Below are 16,508 nucleotides of genomic sequence, written 5' to 3' on the forward strand. Positions count from 1 at the left end.
ATATATATATAAAATGAAGAAATGAGTTGTAGCTGTGTAGAGGGATTTTTTTAATCATTGAACTGCATCGTAACATGGAGTTCACATGTCTACCTCATTGTAATTGAGATCTAGTTCATATTTTCTTTTTTCTATTTTTTAAGGCTTGAAAAATATATTTATTTTCTCTGTAGAAAAAATGGGACATGAATAATTTCTTTAAACACGCTGTATTTTGACAAATTTAATGAATTGATGAACATGTTACTTTTTTTTACCGTAACCACCAATTTGAAATGAAGTGAAATATTGTTCATGAAATCATATATTGCGTCTTAAATTCTTGTTTCAATGGAGTTCATATTCTCTGTGAAAATCTAAACTTTTTCTGTATTTTCTTGAAAAGAAATAGTGGAGGATGTTCTTTTTCCAGCTGGATCATCAAAATAAGTGGTTCCTCTAATTGTCAATCATTCTGGTGATATGTTTACATAAGGCCATCCTATGTGCTCGTCCCCCTTTTCACTTACCAGTGGTGAGTCTGACAGAGTGGAAAAAAAGCCAATCTTCTTTTGGAAAGTAAGCTTGTTTGAGCGACGCAAACAGCAACTTTTAAACAGAGTGTGCACGAGGAGAAATGGGCTCATGCACGCTCCTACATCCATTTAATAGACTTTCCCTCTCAGGAGCGGGTACAGGGATGTACATGTGTAATTCTTTTTTTAAGTGGAGAGGGTGGATCTTTTCAAACTTTTTCAAATCTTCCACTGTACCTTTAGGTGTTAATCTGGTTTAACTTTCTACTCTGGCTGGCCCTTTATGTACTATGTTTGGGAAAGTAGACGTTATCTACTAGCATCAGCTGAGCAACCTTGGGTGAGGCTTCATAGTCAGGTTGGTACCAGGAAACCAACTAAATAAAATGAAAACTGCAGCTGCTAGAAAAAGGGTGCAGCCTTACTGATGGTGAGAAGAGGCATATGTGTAGATTTCAGGCTATATGTATAATTTTGATCCTGTGTAAAATAACATAACCTAAGCTCAATCTAAACGTGTCCCTGATTCTTGTATTGAATCAGTTTAATGTATGAATATAAAATCTTATGTAGGTGTGTTTTGTTCTCTGTCTTTTATAATAGAAATTATTCAAATCTGATCACGCCAAAAAAAAAGGAAATAATTTCTTTGATGCCTTTTTAACACACCTGTATTGTCATTGATGAAAAGAAAAATGTGCCATGGCTATCGATAATTGGATGGATCTTTTTCTTGTAAATAAACTTGAAATCTTGGATTTGAGAACAGGCAGGAGAACAAATCAGGTCCATGTAGTATGTCAGAGTGTTAGGCCATTTAGCAATAAAATATGCTCTGTTTTAGTCACTAGAAGGAGCATTTGCTGTCATTTTGAAAACACTACTAGAGAAAGCTGTTTGAAATAAGTTGGCTTACATCAGCCACTGCTGCTTCTCTTTATTGAACTGCTCAGCCCAGCGGCGGGTCAGTTCCAGATAGTGTTCAGGTCCATGTGGCTGATAGTCCAAGTACACACGGGTCACAGTTCTCTTAGGCATGGCCCTCTCTATCTGCGTCCCTTCGTGCCATTCGTTAAAAGACGTGATGGTGACCATCTCCGGCCTCACGCTGAGCGCTGCCTGCAGGGCCGTCTCGTAGTAACGGCCATTTACCCTGTTGCGAGTGTTGTGATTGTTCCACGGTCGAATGCTGGTGTCGATGTAACCAGGTCCAACGCTGGGGATGAAAAGAAGGTTGTTTCCATCGCAGAAGGCCTTGATGGCCTTCCAGTTTTGGTGAGAGGAGCCGAAGGAGAAGCCGTTGGAAGCGAAGTAAGTGTACATGCCGTCGAAGCCGCCCGCGAGAATGTCATGCTTGTGCCGCTCCTCAACGATCAAAGCAATGAAAATAGAGTCATAGGCAGAGCCACGAACACTGTGGGAGCCTGTGGGAGTCAAAAATTCAGACCAGGACTCCGCTGGAGTCAGATAGGAGTCATAAATGTAGAAGAGCGGAAGGCTCTTCCCAGTGCTGGAGGTGAATCTGTAGAAAGCCCCATGGTCCCCATACCTTTAGAAACAAATAGGAGAAAAACAGAAACACTAAGTACTGAACTTATATATTATATTATATTAAATATCTGGCCTTTTTCAATTCTTTATTTTCCCAATTCTTGTATAAATATAATCTTAAGCTCAGAATTAATAACAGTTTAATAACTAACCATGTACTGATTATTTCTGTGCAAATGATTCATGTGCAAATATGTTTTCTTATGGTATGCAATATCTTCAGTACAGCATGCAGATTTTTTTTTACATCTAATATTTATAAGCATTTGCTTTCAGTTTGGGGCTTTTAAGTGTTTACTTATCGAGAACATTCCTTCATACCTTCTTTGATGCTAAAAGATTGAAAGGAAAAACTGCTTCCACATCAAAGTCCCATCTATAAGTCATGAATCTGGTCTTATATAATCTAAAAATGCAACCTAAAAGTCTTTCTGTGTTTTGGCCTCAGTTGCCTTAGTCATGCATGCAAACCTGATGGGTTTCTGTTTGAGTTGCATCAGAAAAGAGGAACATCCAGACGAGCGCCTACCTGTCGATGATGTACTTGATGTTGTCATGCACAGTCTGGTCATTTCTCCCTCTGTAGGGCTGGATGTGAAATGCAACCTGGGAAAAAAAAAAAAAACATAATGAAAAATGTGGTTTCTTAGCTTTAACGCATGTCACGGTATAAAGTATCGGATCTGTTCTTTTTTATTAAAGCCCTAATGTAATGTTCCTCACTGAGGTCAGGCTTCTATATGGACCAGAAATAACTCAAGAAAAGTTGCATTTTGTTGCAGTTAATCAGAGTAATTATTTGATCACTGCTGATTTTTTCAATTTTGTCCCAGTAGGCCTCAGAATAAGACACATTTGTTTTACCAGACCTTGTAGTAAATTATATTTGTGACAATAATCAAAAAAGAAAACAAAAGCTAATGAACATGTTGTTATTATATTTAAAATTCTTTTATTTTTATCTGATACTTTGTTTTTCTACTGAAACATCAGTTTTCATGTAATGGGAGGGAGAACAGTTGCAACGTTACAGGAGACCTGAATGGTTTGTACATAAAAGTTGCTTAAAATAAATATTTTAAAGGAAAGATAGAAAATTCACAGTCGATGATGCATAATTTAAAGTGAAACAAGACTTTAAAATCAGTGAAAAATCGCAGACAACAATGTGAGAAAAAACAGATTTTTTTTTGAAGTGACAAAAGTCACTAAGGTTATTTCTTCAGAAAAGCTTTAAGTTCCAGGGGTCATATGGTACATCATTAATTTATAACATATGTCATCTTGGCTGGATTTTGTTGCACTTTATTGTTATTTGACACGGAAGGAGCAAGTTTTACAGATACAGAGCTCAGCAGGAAACTCCTGTCAACATGTATTAGCTTCAAGTTGCTGCTTAATGCGTACGAAGCAGATTCATACAGTTCCTGGCAAAATAACCTTTCACACAAAAATGATTCACAGTTTTCTAAATTGCTTTACCGATAGAAATATGACAAATTTTCATTCAGTCGTTTTACCACCCCCAGAAAAAAGTCTGGTGCAAACAACTCCCTTAAGTAGGCACTTGAATTAGTCCACCTGTGTATTATTTTATCACAGTAAAAAATAATCTGTTCTCTAACGCGTCTGAGGTTCCAAACAGCATTAAACCTTTTAATGAGACATCTAAACCAGGGTTAAGCTTTGAAAATCTCATGGAGAAGCTGTTCAATCATTTATGTAAAAATGGACACAGACCTGTAAAGACATTACATACACCTACAGTATCTAGAAAAATGTTTACCCTTGACAGATTTCTTCTGTTATGTGATTTTTTTTTTTTTTTTTTTTTGCCTGCTCAAGTGTTTCTAATCATTCATAAAAAATATAAGTTTAAACAAGCCAACCATGCTCAAAACACCAAAATGTCTCTGAATTTAATAGATGTAAAAACTGCCCGTCATCCCACATCTCTGATTCTACTTCGGGTTCTTGTGTTCACAATAGAAATACAACTTGTCTGACTTTTTCTGTAAAATCTATTATATCATTTACACTTCACTTACCATTTTACACCAGTTTGTGTTGGAATATCATATGAAATCCCAGTACAATACAAAACATTTACATATTTTTACATCAATGTTAAAAACTACACCGAATATAAGTACTTTTGTAGACCCCATAAATAACCTGCCTGGATGTGGGCAACACAACTGTTGTTTCAATTTCTCTGTAACTGCAGATCTTTTGTTTTGAATCCATAATTTATGGAGCCATAATTTTCTGGTGTGTAGTGCTCCTGAGAAGCCGATGTGCATCAGGATATAAAGCCACATGATCATCACCCACAGGGGAGACACAAAGCTGTTTTACTGCAGCTCACTGCAGACCCACTATAGCACTAATTCTCAATACACTCTATCAATAACTCTGCTGTAAATTTGAAGTAAATGAGTTTAAGCATCACCATATTTCATAAACACTTACAGTATGACCCTGAATGAACTGCAGCATGATTTATGCTGAGCAGAGAGGAATTTAATGTCATCTTATGCAGAAAGCACAAATGGAGGGATGTTGGCAAGCAAAAAAAAAAAGAAAGAAAAGAAACTGATCTTTGCAGTGCTTAGATCATTTGCAACTAAGACATTTTTGTAATTCAGATTGTCAGTAAAAGACACAACAACAGAGGGTCACAAAAAATAAAGTTTGGTCGATCACAGGGCACCCATGGGTCATTTTCCCCTGTGCATTTGACATGGCCTACTTACGTGACAGAACTTTTGCAGCCCCTCAGGGTGCAGATTGTTCAGAGGCAAAAACTGACTCATGGGACTTTGATGCTCATTCCTCATTTCCTCCTCCACCAAGCTCCCAGGGTACCCCCACCACCCTGTCCCCACCAAACCACCCACACACACACCCTTGGGCAGAAGGCCTATTTCGGCTCCAGTTGAAGCTGAGGTCACCAAGCAGCAGCAGTAGCAGTGCTTTTGAGGCTCCATGTGATGAGCTCTCCAACTCTGCTGTGCAGAACTTGCAAGCTGTGTGTGGGAGCTGCTGAAAATACCTTTCACCTTATATAATGAAAACGCCATTGGTTTCTTTAGTAGCGTTACCCAAAGGTAGGTGATGGAGGATTTGTTAGCTGTAAGGTTTAGAATTGTTAGAATTGTTTGATTTTAGAAGTGTAAAAATTATAGGTCAGTTTCTTACCATTTATGTTGATGTTAGGAAACAAAAAAGTACACCTCTTGTTTTTTTTGTTTTAGAAAAACGAATATCCACTTGTTATTTAGGATTACCCTAATCTACTAATAATCTGATTTAAACACACAAGGTAAACTATATGGCTTCAGGCTGATTTGGCCTTTGCTAGTTAGTACCTTTCATGCCAATGTCTTACCCATGGATTTAAACCATTATGTAATGATTTAGTTTCTTTTGTAGTCTAAATTTTACTGAATTATAAAAATATGTTGAATGGTATTATAGTAATACATTTATTTTAATCTTAAAATTGTGTTTTTTATCTATTCAGTCTGGTTAGATATAATTTTTTTTGGTGTAATATCTTTATTAGCCTTTATGGCAGGTTACTTAAAATTATTTGAAAGCGAAGATTCTCAAAACTAGTATGAAATATCCCTCTTGTGGGAACGAAATGATGCATGGTGGGTATGAAACCTTCCATGGTAGACAGCAGCATTTCAAATCCCAAAAGGTGAGGTATGAAATAACCCAAAATCCAGACAAACTTATTTATTTATTTTTTCATCATTGTTCTTTAAGGGTACAACAAAAGTTTTAGAAGCTCAATGCAATATAAAACAAAACAGTGCAGGCAAATAGTGCAATAAAAAGAAAATAAATATTAAAAAAAGTTTCTATTCATGATGAGAACATCCATTTTGTTCAAATTTCAAAATTTAGCTGTTGATTTGTGAAAAACTAAGAATTTCAAAAATTTTCGCCTTCATGATCACAACCATTTTTTTTGCAGCTCAACAGTTGGACCGCTGGAAAACAGACCCTGGGCTTAAAGGTACCATCTCCATGTTTGGCAATTACAGCAGTGGCTTTATGCTTAAAAAGATTTTACTTGACTTCTCATAGTATTTTTTTCCAAAACGCGATCTTGGTCTCTTCAGATTATAAAACATTATATTTTTAAAAGACAAATAAAATGTCTTTAGGGTGTTAAAACAGAACAATAAAACCCCAACAATTAAGTCTGGAGCTATAATTTGGACTGTGTACCATTTACAGAAAATCCACCAAAAATTTTAATTTGTGCACCAAATTCTCTTTCTGTTATATTGTAATCATTGAAGTCTGTTTGGATTTGTAACATTTTGATTTCAGTTTAAAATATAATGATTAAAATGCAACTTCAAAGACCTAATTTAATATTACATTTGTCATAAAAACAGTCAAATTTTTAAAACTTTCAATTGCAAATTTTGTATAACTCCTTTTATCTTTTATTAGTGTTGTAGCTTACATTGATAACACAGAACAGCTAGAAGACAAAGTTGGAAAGTGGTTCTATATTTTTGAAATTAAGTTATGATTCTGGCTCTGAATCCTTCAGGGCAGTTTTAGTGGCTTTCACTTATATAGTGCTTTATTAAGTTAGAAGACTTGACCAAAGCGCTTTAAATTACATTCAGCCATTCACCCATTCACAGACTAATAGTGGCAAGCTACATATTAGCCACAGCTGCCCTGGGGATCAGTGACAGAAGCGAGGCTGCCGTATCATTGGTGTCACCGGGTGCCACCATCAGCAATGTGGTCGAAGTGAAAACGACACTGAAACCCAGAGCCAGGGTTTGAACCGACAATCCTTCAGTTGCAGGGCAAACTCCTCCACCAGACACCACTGTCGCCCCATCAAAAGTGGCTTCGCATTTATGCTATTATTATCAGTAATTATTATTATTGTGATAATAACAGCATTATTAGTGTTATATTAATCAGGAAAATGTTCTGATCCACAGTTCTGTTCCTCTGAAATTCTAAGAGTGAACAAAAAGAAGGAATCTAAAAATACACGTTCTTCTCTGCAGAAGGAGTAAAAGAAGCTAGGTAGGAGGATGCTTAGAAAAATCTGCACTCAGATTTTATATATATTCAAAAGCATACAGTAACTCCCAAAAGATACAAGAAGATCTTGTATCTCAATGAGATGCTGACATGTTGCAGAATAAAAATTATTTGAAGCATGTCACTTTTCATTTTCTGTGTGCATTTAATGAAAAAAGACCTACTGTTCGGAGGAGAGATGACACCAAATCGGACAATAAACTCAGTCTGTTCGTTTTACTCCTGACAGCATTATATGTGAATCATTCACAGACCCACAGTTGCATGTATTCCCTGCTAGTTCTTGTCTTGTCGCTCCAGAGATATTTTATTTATTAGCCTTCAGCCAGTTTACTGAAGAGATAAATGTGATATAATATCTGACAGTGCAACTCCACAGAGTTGTTTATAAAGAGGACAGTGCCTCTGTTTGTCTGATGCACTGAAAAATGAAATATCAGAATTTTCAAATAATACAAACTGCATTACAATAAATAGCCCTAATTATTTGCATGATAAGAATAGATAATCAACTTAAGAAAATACTCACATTTTTGTGTCAATGCCAAAATATTCATACCCTTGTTAACCATTTTGTCATGATTAAACAGCTAAATAAAGTAAGGGAGCAGACAATCATAAGCACAGCATCTTTGGATGTCAAGCATGGAGGAGGGCAGGAAACATAGCAGAGCTGAATGAGACTTTGAGAAAATGTTGACAGCTAATGATGCTCTTTTTAAACTGAGAAGCTCTCCCTGCATAATAAAAATATGAATCTGAATATGACATTTGCAATCTTATGTAAGAAATTCTGTAAGATTAAAAATGACTCTAAGCGTCATATTCACAGCTCTAGCAACTGGAGTTTGTCACCTACAGTTCCACTCAGACACAGTTTACAGCTGGTTCCTGGTTGTTTATGTTGCATAAACCTGATTTCCAACCATGAGCCTTTACACAACGTACTGCAAGTGGGAACAAATACTTAGTCATCAGGCACATTATTAAGTCACAGATTTTCCATTCCGCCATGGACAAACTCATTTTCAGTCTGCAGGAAGTTTTGGTTCATCAGGACCAAAACCTCCTGCTCTCCAGAAATGGTTGTTGATTTTGTGCATTTTCAATATCTGCAACATTGCTCTTTTCCAGCTAAAAGTTGTTCTATTTTCCTCTATTCCTATACAACTTTCATTGTTTATTTCACAATTTAATAATTCCACATTTATTTATTTGCTTAATATGTTTGCATCCTATCACTGATGCAAATTCATATGTGAATGATGTACTTGGTAATGAAGTTTTTTTCTAACTCTGACTCTTAAACATAAAGCTGGAAATTAAACTCATTCAAATTTATATCAATTGTGTTTTTAAAGGTGAAATTCATCCATCCATCACTCCATTTTCTACCCTGCTCTGGGTGCTCAAAGGGTCACAAAGGGTGCTCTGTCAATGGGCAAGAGTCAAGGTACACCCTGGACAGGTTGCCAGTCTATCGCAGGGCAACACAGAGACAACCGTCGGAACCTTCTTGCTGCAAGGCAGCTGTGCTACCCACTCTCCCACTGTGCAGCCCAGGTGAAATTCAATAACTATGAAAATATCATTTAAAAGAGTTAATACAAAGTCAATTGCAATCAGCAAATATGAATAAAACAAAATGTCTCTAGGATTCCATATGTGATCTTTGTGTTTATCCATTTCTTTTAATGGGAAACAAGTAAAGCAAAAGTGTCCAGAATTTTTAGGGATCAGAATATGGTTATCATCCAGGGCCCTTTTTTGTGAAACCAACATAAGAAGTTAAGTCTGTATTTTCTGAATACCCGGATGTCAGTTTCACAAAAGCAGTAGCACATACTGTAAATTACCATGGTGATCTATTCTCTGCAGCTGGCCTGTGCCTGACCAGGCTAACAGCCAAGCTCCTTCTCCTTCTTCTTTGGATCATTGACAGGTAGTGGCATTACTGGCATCTAGTGTGGATGGACCGTGGATCGGAGTATCTGACCAACCAGTTATACATTGCTTTATTAAGTTTATAATTTAGAGCCATATTTGGGGCTATTTAATTAAGTTTTTCCTGCTAGATGACTTCCATGAAGTACTCCGGATTTTATGTGTGTCCTGCATTGAAGGCAAAAACCAGCTACTATGCTGCACAGAATAAATATGAACCCATAAAAGGGTCTCACAGGTTTGCCCTCTTAAAAGAATAACAAAACAAAAAAAAAACATAGAATATTCTTACTTTTTATTCATCATCTATATCTAGTTGTTCTTGTTGGTCTATTTTCAGTAATAAGAACACAATGACTCACTCTAGCTTTATTTAGCAATGTTTGATAAATGGGTAAATACGCCCAACACTGCCTTTCAGTATTAAACAAAGGGTTGGTTAGAGGTGAATTTCACAATTTCAAGAAGTGTTAATTTGTTTGTGCATCTTTTTTAGTAGGCCAATGTAAAAAACAACAACAGGACCTATTTTCTGTTCTGCTGGTTAGTCGCAGGTAAGATTTAGATTTTTTTCAAACTGTCACAAACTGTGCAAGAAATGACATTATTACTTTACTGAAGTCTAATAAATTTACATCATACTATAAATGCAACTAAATACTTTTCGTTGTGTTGGTCATTTGGAAGTTCTTTTCCACTTGAAGTGTGGGAAATAAGATCTCTTTTATTTGAAGGTTGTTTCTCTTTGGAAACTTCTATCAAACTTCTGAGCTGCATTAATGATGAAACATGACTACGCTGAAGTTGCGTTTAAATAGAAAAGATCAATAAAGACAACAGACTTCCATACTTGCCACGAGGTAGGGTATATCCAGAGGAAAAAACATAGCAGAATGTCATGCTTTAGAGGACATTGGATTCATTAACTCCTCTCTGAGCATTTCGTCCACCAGCTTTTAGAACTCTATCCACGTTTACAAAATGTGCTGATGCATTTTACCTTCAGGTTGTGTCTGTATGCAGCATCCAGTACAGCTGGCACCAAATCCTCAGCTGGTTCCCCGTGGTCGTCAGCAAGGCCAGGAGGATACCAAGACAGCACCAGAACCCCTGAAAACACAAAAGGACATCAGGATGGAAATCTGCATTTTTCTTTTTAGGGTCTCATCCTTCTCATCTCTTGGATGTTGTGGTATTTACATTGACATGTCTGGATTTCTCATCACAAGCTGTCACGTTTGTTTAAGAGGATATGCCTTAACACAATTTGGGGCTTTGACAGCTATGAACTTAAAATGACTTTGATGATGATGGTGATTATATCTAAAAAAAAAAAAAAAAAGTAACTAATTTTTTCTAGTTACAAGGTTTTCCCTTTTTCTTGTTTAATATGAATGTAAAAAGCATCAAACTTACTTTGTATTCAGCCCCATTTACAGGTTAGTTAATAAGTTGATGGAGCTCTTCTGTGTGAAATTTAATCTCAGCATGAACCAGACTGTTCTGTAAAATCCTCAGACTCAGAACAGACAAAGAGAATATAAATCAGAGAAGCAGCCAAGAGGCTAAATGGCAATTGTTTAAGGGCTGTAGAGATTTACAGCTTAAGTTGAAGAATCTGATGTTAAAACAACCATTGGTCATCCTCACTACACATCTGCCCTTGTATCTCAGTGAGGCAAAAGGAAAAAAAGAGCAATTCTGAGAGAAAGGAATAGCCAAAAATCCTAATTGATTAGCCTTTAAAGAAAAAAAAATTACCGTAAGGAAAAAAGTTCTAAAAACCTATTTGTATTTTTGTCTTCTACATTTAGTGTCATGTGCATCTTATAGTCGATCAATTTCATAAACTAATCTAAGATTTAACAAGACAAAATATTTTTATAAGGCACTATATATCACCTGCATTAGTCGCTGGCTGCAGAAGGAAACTGGCATACCAGATATGCAAATTAAATCCATTAAAGTTATTAAACTGCAATACTTACTCATATCTATGTGTATAAACAATGAGACTATCCTTATTAATTACTGCTTGTGACAAAGAAGAGACAGAAAGTCACTTATCATCTCTACTGATAGCTTGGTTTGGCTGTTCATTGTCTCTAATTAATTGGGTTGTTTTAACTAAGCCATAAGAGCCAGCCCTCCCATGGTCCATCTGTTAAAGCGATGAGCTTTCAGAGGATTGTATGGTCTGCTCATCAGTCCGGATGGTGTACAATAACCCAGGAGGCCGTAGAAGAGAAACATAAGTCACGTGTATTCTAACACGAGTCTGTTACTTGACACCCTGCAGCAGACCTCAGATGTCTTTAGAGCCGGAGAAGGTTTTGGAAAGGCAACAGCATGTACGCATTTATAATGGATGATATTTTTCAAGAACTACTTGAAGGCCACCAGTGAGGACATAGAATCATTCATTAGTAGTTAGCCTCCTGGGTCAATATTGTGTATTATAAACTTTCACCAGGATAAGAGATTTAAACTATTTAGAGTTTATCTAAACTATTTCCACAAAATCAGTTGGGTTCATGTTTAAACTTTGATTGTGTCAATTGTTGTCCTTTTGGAAGGTGAAACCCGCACAGTATTGAGTCTTTTGAACCTTTTTTTAATATTTCAAAAGCCAGAGAAACATTGTCTTGTTTTCTTTAACCAGTGAAAGTTTGAGCTGCATCATTTTACTACTAGTGAGCGAGTAACCAATGTCTGTCGTATTTCTAAATCAATCAACTAGCACTTTTCCCCCACTTTTCTGCTATGTCTATGGTATGGCTCTCTGTTAATAGTAGTTTCTGTCAATATTCTATAAAGACCAGATTCATGAGGTGTTGCTGTCAGCAGAATTCTTTCCTGGGTGGATTTAATTTATGGTCACATAAGTGCGTTAATGTAGAATAAACAAAACAATATAAACACATTTAGGAGTTTTTCGTTACATGACAAAAAACATGAAGGATTTTGTTTTCTTTTTCATCCCTCAGAAGTGCTGGACAGCTCCACCTGCTCAGGGAGCTGTCCAGCTATAGAGGTGCTGAAAACGTCCAGCTGCCTGATCAGCTGTTTGCTGTAAAACACTCTCAGCTGTTTTACTCCCCAGAGGAACCAGTGCCTCTCAAAGCTCCATACCTGCTGCGGAGGTTCCGATCTGCTCCATGTGGGATTCCAACACGTCCGGATCCCGGGAGCTGTACGGATTCAGCTCCGGATAAAAACTGGAGGCGATGTCTTCGGGCGGCATGTGTCTTCCTCTCGGGTAGCTAGATGCCACCTTGGGGTCCCAGTGTGGAACCAGGATGTGATCCCAGTGGATATATTTCCCGTCCATGTGCGGGCTGCCGTACCAAGTGTAATAAAAGATGTGAACGTCATAGAAAATGGTCCCATCCGGACCGGAGAAGGACAGAGCCGCTTTAGAGTTGTCCCCGTGCGGGTGAGCTTGAACGGGGGACGCAGAGGCTTTTCGGGACATCCTCCCTCCTAAGATCGGAAGGAGCTCCAAGCCAGGAGCCAAGTCCGAGAAGCCATCAGTGGGCTTCAGGGTCCTCAGTCCCATCAAAGTCCCAAAGATGAAGAGGGTGAAAAGGAACAGGGCAACGCAAGCCTTCCTCCGCAGCCTCGCCATTGTTGCTAAAGGTTGCATGGGATGAAAACGATTCAAGTATCAAGATGAGACTCAACTGAGAACCTGCAGGGAACTCTGTGAGTATCCTGAGAAGATTCAGCCCAACTATGCATGACTGCTGTCCGATCGCAGCAGACAGGCTGGCGCAGCAGAGATATTCAACTTTATCTTTCTCCACGGGTCTCTCATTTTGATGACTTAAGAAACATACTAACGCGATTAAAACATTAGAAAGGGGGGAAAAGTCACTCTCTAAAAACAAAACTGAGCTGTCGTTTTCTCTTTGCTCCACTCCACTACCATCCAACACATGACCGGCGTCCCACAGCAGAAGTGATGCTCTACAGTGTCGGTGTTTGACAGCCCCTGTGGTTGGCTGGCTTCTGCTTCCACAGTTTCTATTTTGGACACAAAAGAGGCGGAACCCAAAGCCTCGTCATCTAATAGACTGAAGTCTGCATGGCTGCACAGCCGGAACACGACGCCTTTTTCATTATGAGGCAAAAACTTCTTAGAGTATACATAGTTTCTGGAGTAAGAAGATTTAAAAGAAAAAAAAAAAAAGATCAAATTTTCCTGGGTTAAAACACAGGTGGTTGCTTTTCCAAAACTGACTCATTTCTATTACTGCCATCTTGTGGTTTAATCATGAAACAAGCGTGTTCCTATGAAAAGATGGAACTGACTGAGCATGTTTAAGTTTATATATATATATATGGAGATGGAATATGATTACCTAAACAGTAACTGAGCAGCTTCTTTGGATCCTAAACCTAAAAAGGATTAGTGATGTAGAAGCAGTAACTGAGTACCCTTTAATGAGTCTTTCATTTCAGTGCAAAGATTATAGTTTTAAAAGTAGATTATGTCATCTATCTTCTTGTTAGAATCATGGCATCATAAAACATAAAAAGGATACAGTATTGTTAACATATATATATATATATATATATATATATATATTTTTTTTTTTTTTTTTTGTGGTAGATGAATGATGAAATGTTTGCTTCTTCCAGTTATCCGTCATGGTGGCGGGGTGGCTGGTGCATGTCTCCAGCAAACTGGGGGGAAAAGGCAGGGTACATGATGCTGGACAGGTCGCCAGTTTGTTGCAGGGCAACACAGGAGACATATAACCATGCCTACAAACCTTAAGGAAAATTTAGAGATGCCACTTAACCAAACAGTCGTGTTTTTGGAAAGTGGGAGGAAGTCAGAGTACCTAGAAAGAATCAAGGCATGCACATAGAGAACATGCAAACTCCATGCAGAAAGATCCTAAGCCAGGTATTGAACCAAAATATCTTCTTCCTGCAAGGCAATGGTGCTATAAACTGTTCCACCGTACAGAAAATAATAATTTACATAAAGTGAATATTATTTCTTTAAACTCTTCTATATTTGCTGAATGGTATAAGTCAGAAGGACCCCAAACTGAATATTTTTAAGGAAGCACACAGACGTAGACTGGATATTTTTATCCAATATCTGCATTTACTTTCTGATTGTTCTTTTTTCTTTCTTTTTTTTTAAAGCAGAAAAAAACTTTTGGTTTCAAAGCTTTTGACTCAGAGGATTGATTTTTATTGGAATTAAACATCCCCATAAGAGGTATGCATAAGGGGGGCATAAAATTTCCCACTGTATAAATTGATGTTATAAATTTCCTCCTAACATCCCCAAAGAATTTATGACAGCTTGCTGTATTAAATTCAGTTGTGCAGTCCAGGAAGATTTGGATTATGGCCCAGGCATTAAAGCATATTTTAGAGGCACTGACCTCAACAACATGAACCCTCTGACTTAGTGATATGCTATTATATTATTGTTCTTATCCAAGAAAAGGTTTTGTCTAAATGAAAACCATGGAGGCTTTATCTCCGCATTGTAACCGTCATCCAATTTCACTGTCTTCTCAAATAATAAAATTAGGAAATATAAAAATCATTATCAAAGTTGACAGCAGAAGAGCATATGGCATTTATTTTTTTCTAGCATGAATACTAAAACCTAGCATCTTAATTTTGTGAATTCAGCACCCATTTTTAGGACAAAAAGTGTCAGGAAACAAAGAGGATTTATGAAATATTGATTTCTTATCTTAATATTCTCTGACAGTCTCTGCTCCAACAGCATCAACATGCATATATCAACAAACAGTTTTATAAGTAGTATCCCAAGTGTTAAACAACCTACATGGCTTTGTTGAATGCATTATCCAACGAGAGAAAGTGTATAACTGTAATTCTAGCAGGATTCAATTGTTCACCTGGACTGAATGGCAGGAGAAAACAGATTTAATCCATGAAGCAGTGAAGATATTGATTATACAGTTGTAGGCAAAATAGTGCGTGTCCCTAGTACAAGAAAAGCAAAAATCCGCAATGATCACAGACATAACTTGAATCTGACATAAGAAATAATGAATAAAAGATTCTAGGAAAATGAACAAATGAAAGTCAGACATCGCTTTTCAACCATTTTCAACAGAATTGTTTTAAAAGTAAACTCAGGAAATAATCCTGAACGTGAACATGATTTGATGATGATGAAAATAATGTGACCAAAGGGACATATTCAATCAAAGTGTGGCCACTAATTGGCATCAGGTGTCAACAATCATGTGTGGGCCAATATATGGAGCTAACGGTAGTCACTGTGCTGCTTGGTGACATGGCGTGTACCACACTCAACATGGACCAGAGGAAGTTAATGCCCTCACATTGAAAATCCCCACTGGATTATTAAACATGCATTGCTTCACCATATTGTGTATGTTTGCCATTATTGCTTTTAGACCTTTTCTCCCCCACCTTTTCCTTCTACTGAACGTTCTGTGTATACATGAATGCTGTTAACATTCAACTTCTTCAACACCTTCTTTTTCCAGCATATACTGTTTTTAGAGGGTGTCCTGGGCTATCTGCCAAACAACTACAAAGCCAGGAGTCTTTATCCTGATTGTATTGGCCATTACATGACAAGGCTCATTTTTTTCATTTACTCTAACATTAAAATTGTCTGATGAAAAAGGAACTTTCAATGGTTTAAAGCCATAGTTAACAAGAGTGCATGAATAAAAGCTACTTATACCATGTATGAGCTTATTAATTGGTTTGACTCCATATTCTCTTTTAGTCTCTTCTAAATTTTTTCACGTTCACGTTCAGATAGAAACAACCAATCGTTTTTCAAACTCCTATTTTGTGTATCATCTGTTTGCAACATGCATGTAATTGGGGCTTTTATGTTTTGTGTGTATCCAATGTCATGCTTTTTGGAGGGGGGGCCACAAGGGGTCGTTGTGGCTGCATTGAAAAAATTTACTCACAGGCTCCTCTGCACATCCATCCCGCGTCACAATAATACAAAAGCTCTAAAATTCTAATAAAGTTTCAATGCAATGCTGGTTTGTATAACATATATCATGATTAATCTTCTTTATAGTCTTCACATATAAAATATTTTAAAAGCCTTTTACAGAGTTGGGAGATTAATATTACATTTCTGCCTCTGACAGCGTTTCAGTGATTACAGTAAATTAATAGTTTAAGTTTCATTGTTTCTTTCCTTTTCGTTTGATGTCAATAAAAAAGACAAAACTAAATAAATAAATAAATAAAATATAAATAGAGAAATATACAAATGCATTAATTTCCCTTCTCTTATTTTGCTCCTTTTGACATATTTAAAAAAAATACATTTAGTTTTAAAATCTGTTCATTTTGATTTTAACTCTTTTGTTTTGAAGTTCTTTTTAGATTTTTTTTTTCCTT

At 36.9% G+C, this 16,508-nt stretch overlaps 1 protein-coding gene across 1 annotated transcript; it reads right to left on the minus strand.

Annotated features, from left to right (window-relative positions):
• Positions 1-1,144: 1,144 nt before the first annotated feature.
• maneal (mannosidase, endo-alpha-like) lies at positions 1,145-13,102 on the minus strand. The gene is made up of 4 exons (XM_015374931.1): positions 12,237-13,102; positions 10,105-10,214; positions 2,596-2,672; positions 1,145-2,064 (listed from the first exon to the last, which is right to left on the minus strand). The coding sequence occupies exons 1-4, from the start codon at positions 12,748-12,750 to the stop codon at positions 1,428-1,430; spliced, it is 1,338 nt and encodes a 445-aa protein (XP_015230417.1). The 5' UTR covers positions 12,751-13,102; the 3' UTR covers positions 1,145-1,427.
• Positions 13,103-16,508: the final 3,406 nt, after the last annotated feature.

The sequence above is a fragment of the Cyprinodon variegatus genome, unplaced genomic scaffold (assembly GCF_000732505.1).
Source record: "Cyprinodon variegatus isolate N-32 unplaced genomic scaffold, C_variegatus-1.0 Scaffold6, whole genome shotgun sequence".
Classification (NCBI taxonomy): Eukaryota; Metazoa; Chordata; class Actinopteri; order Cyprinodontiformes; family Cyprinodontidae; genus Cyprinodon; species Cyprinodon variegatus.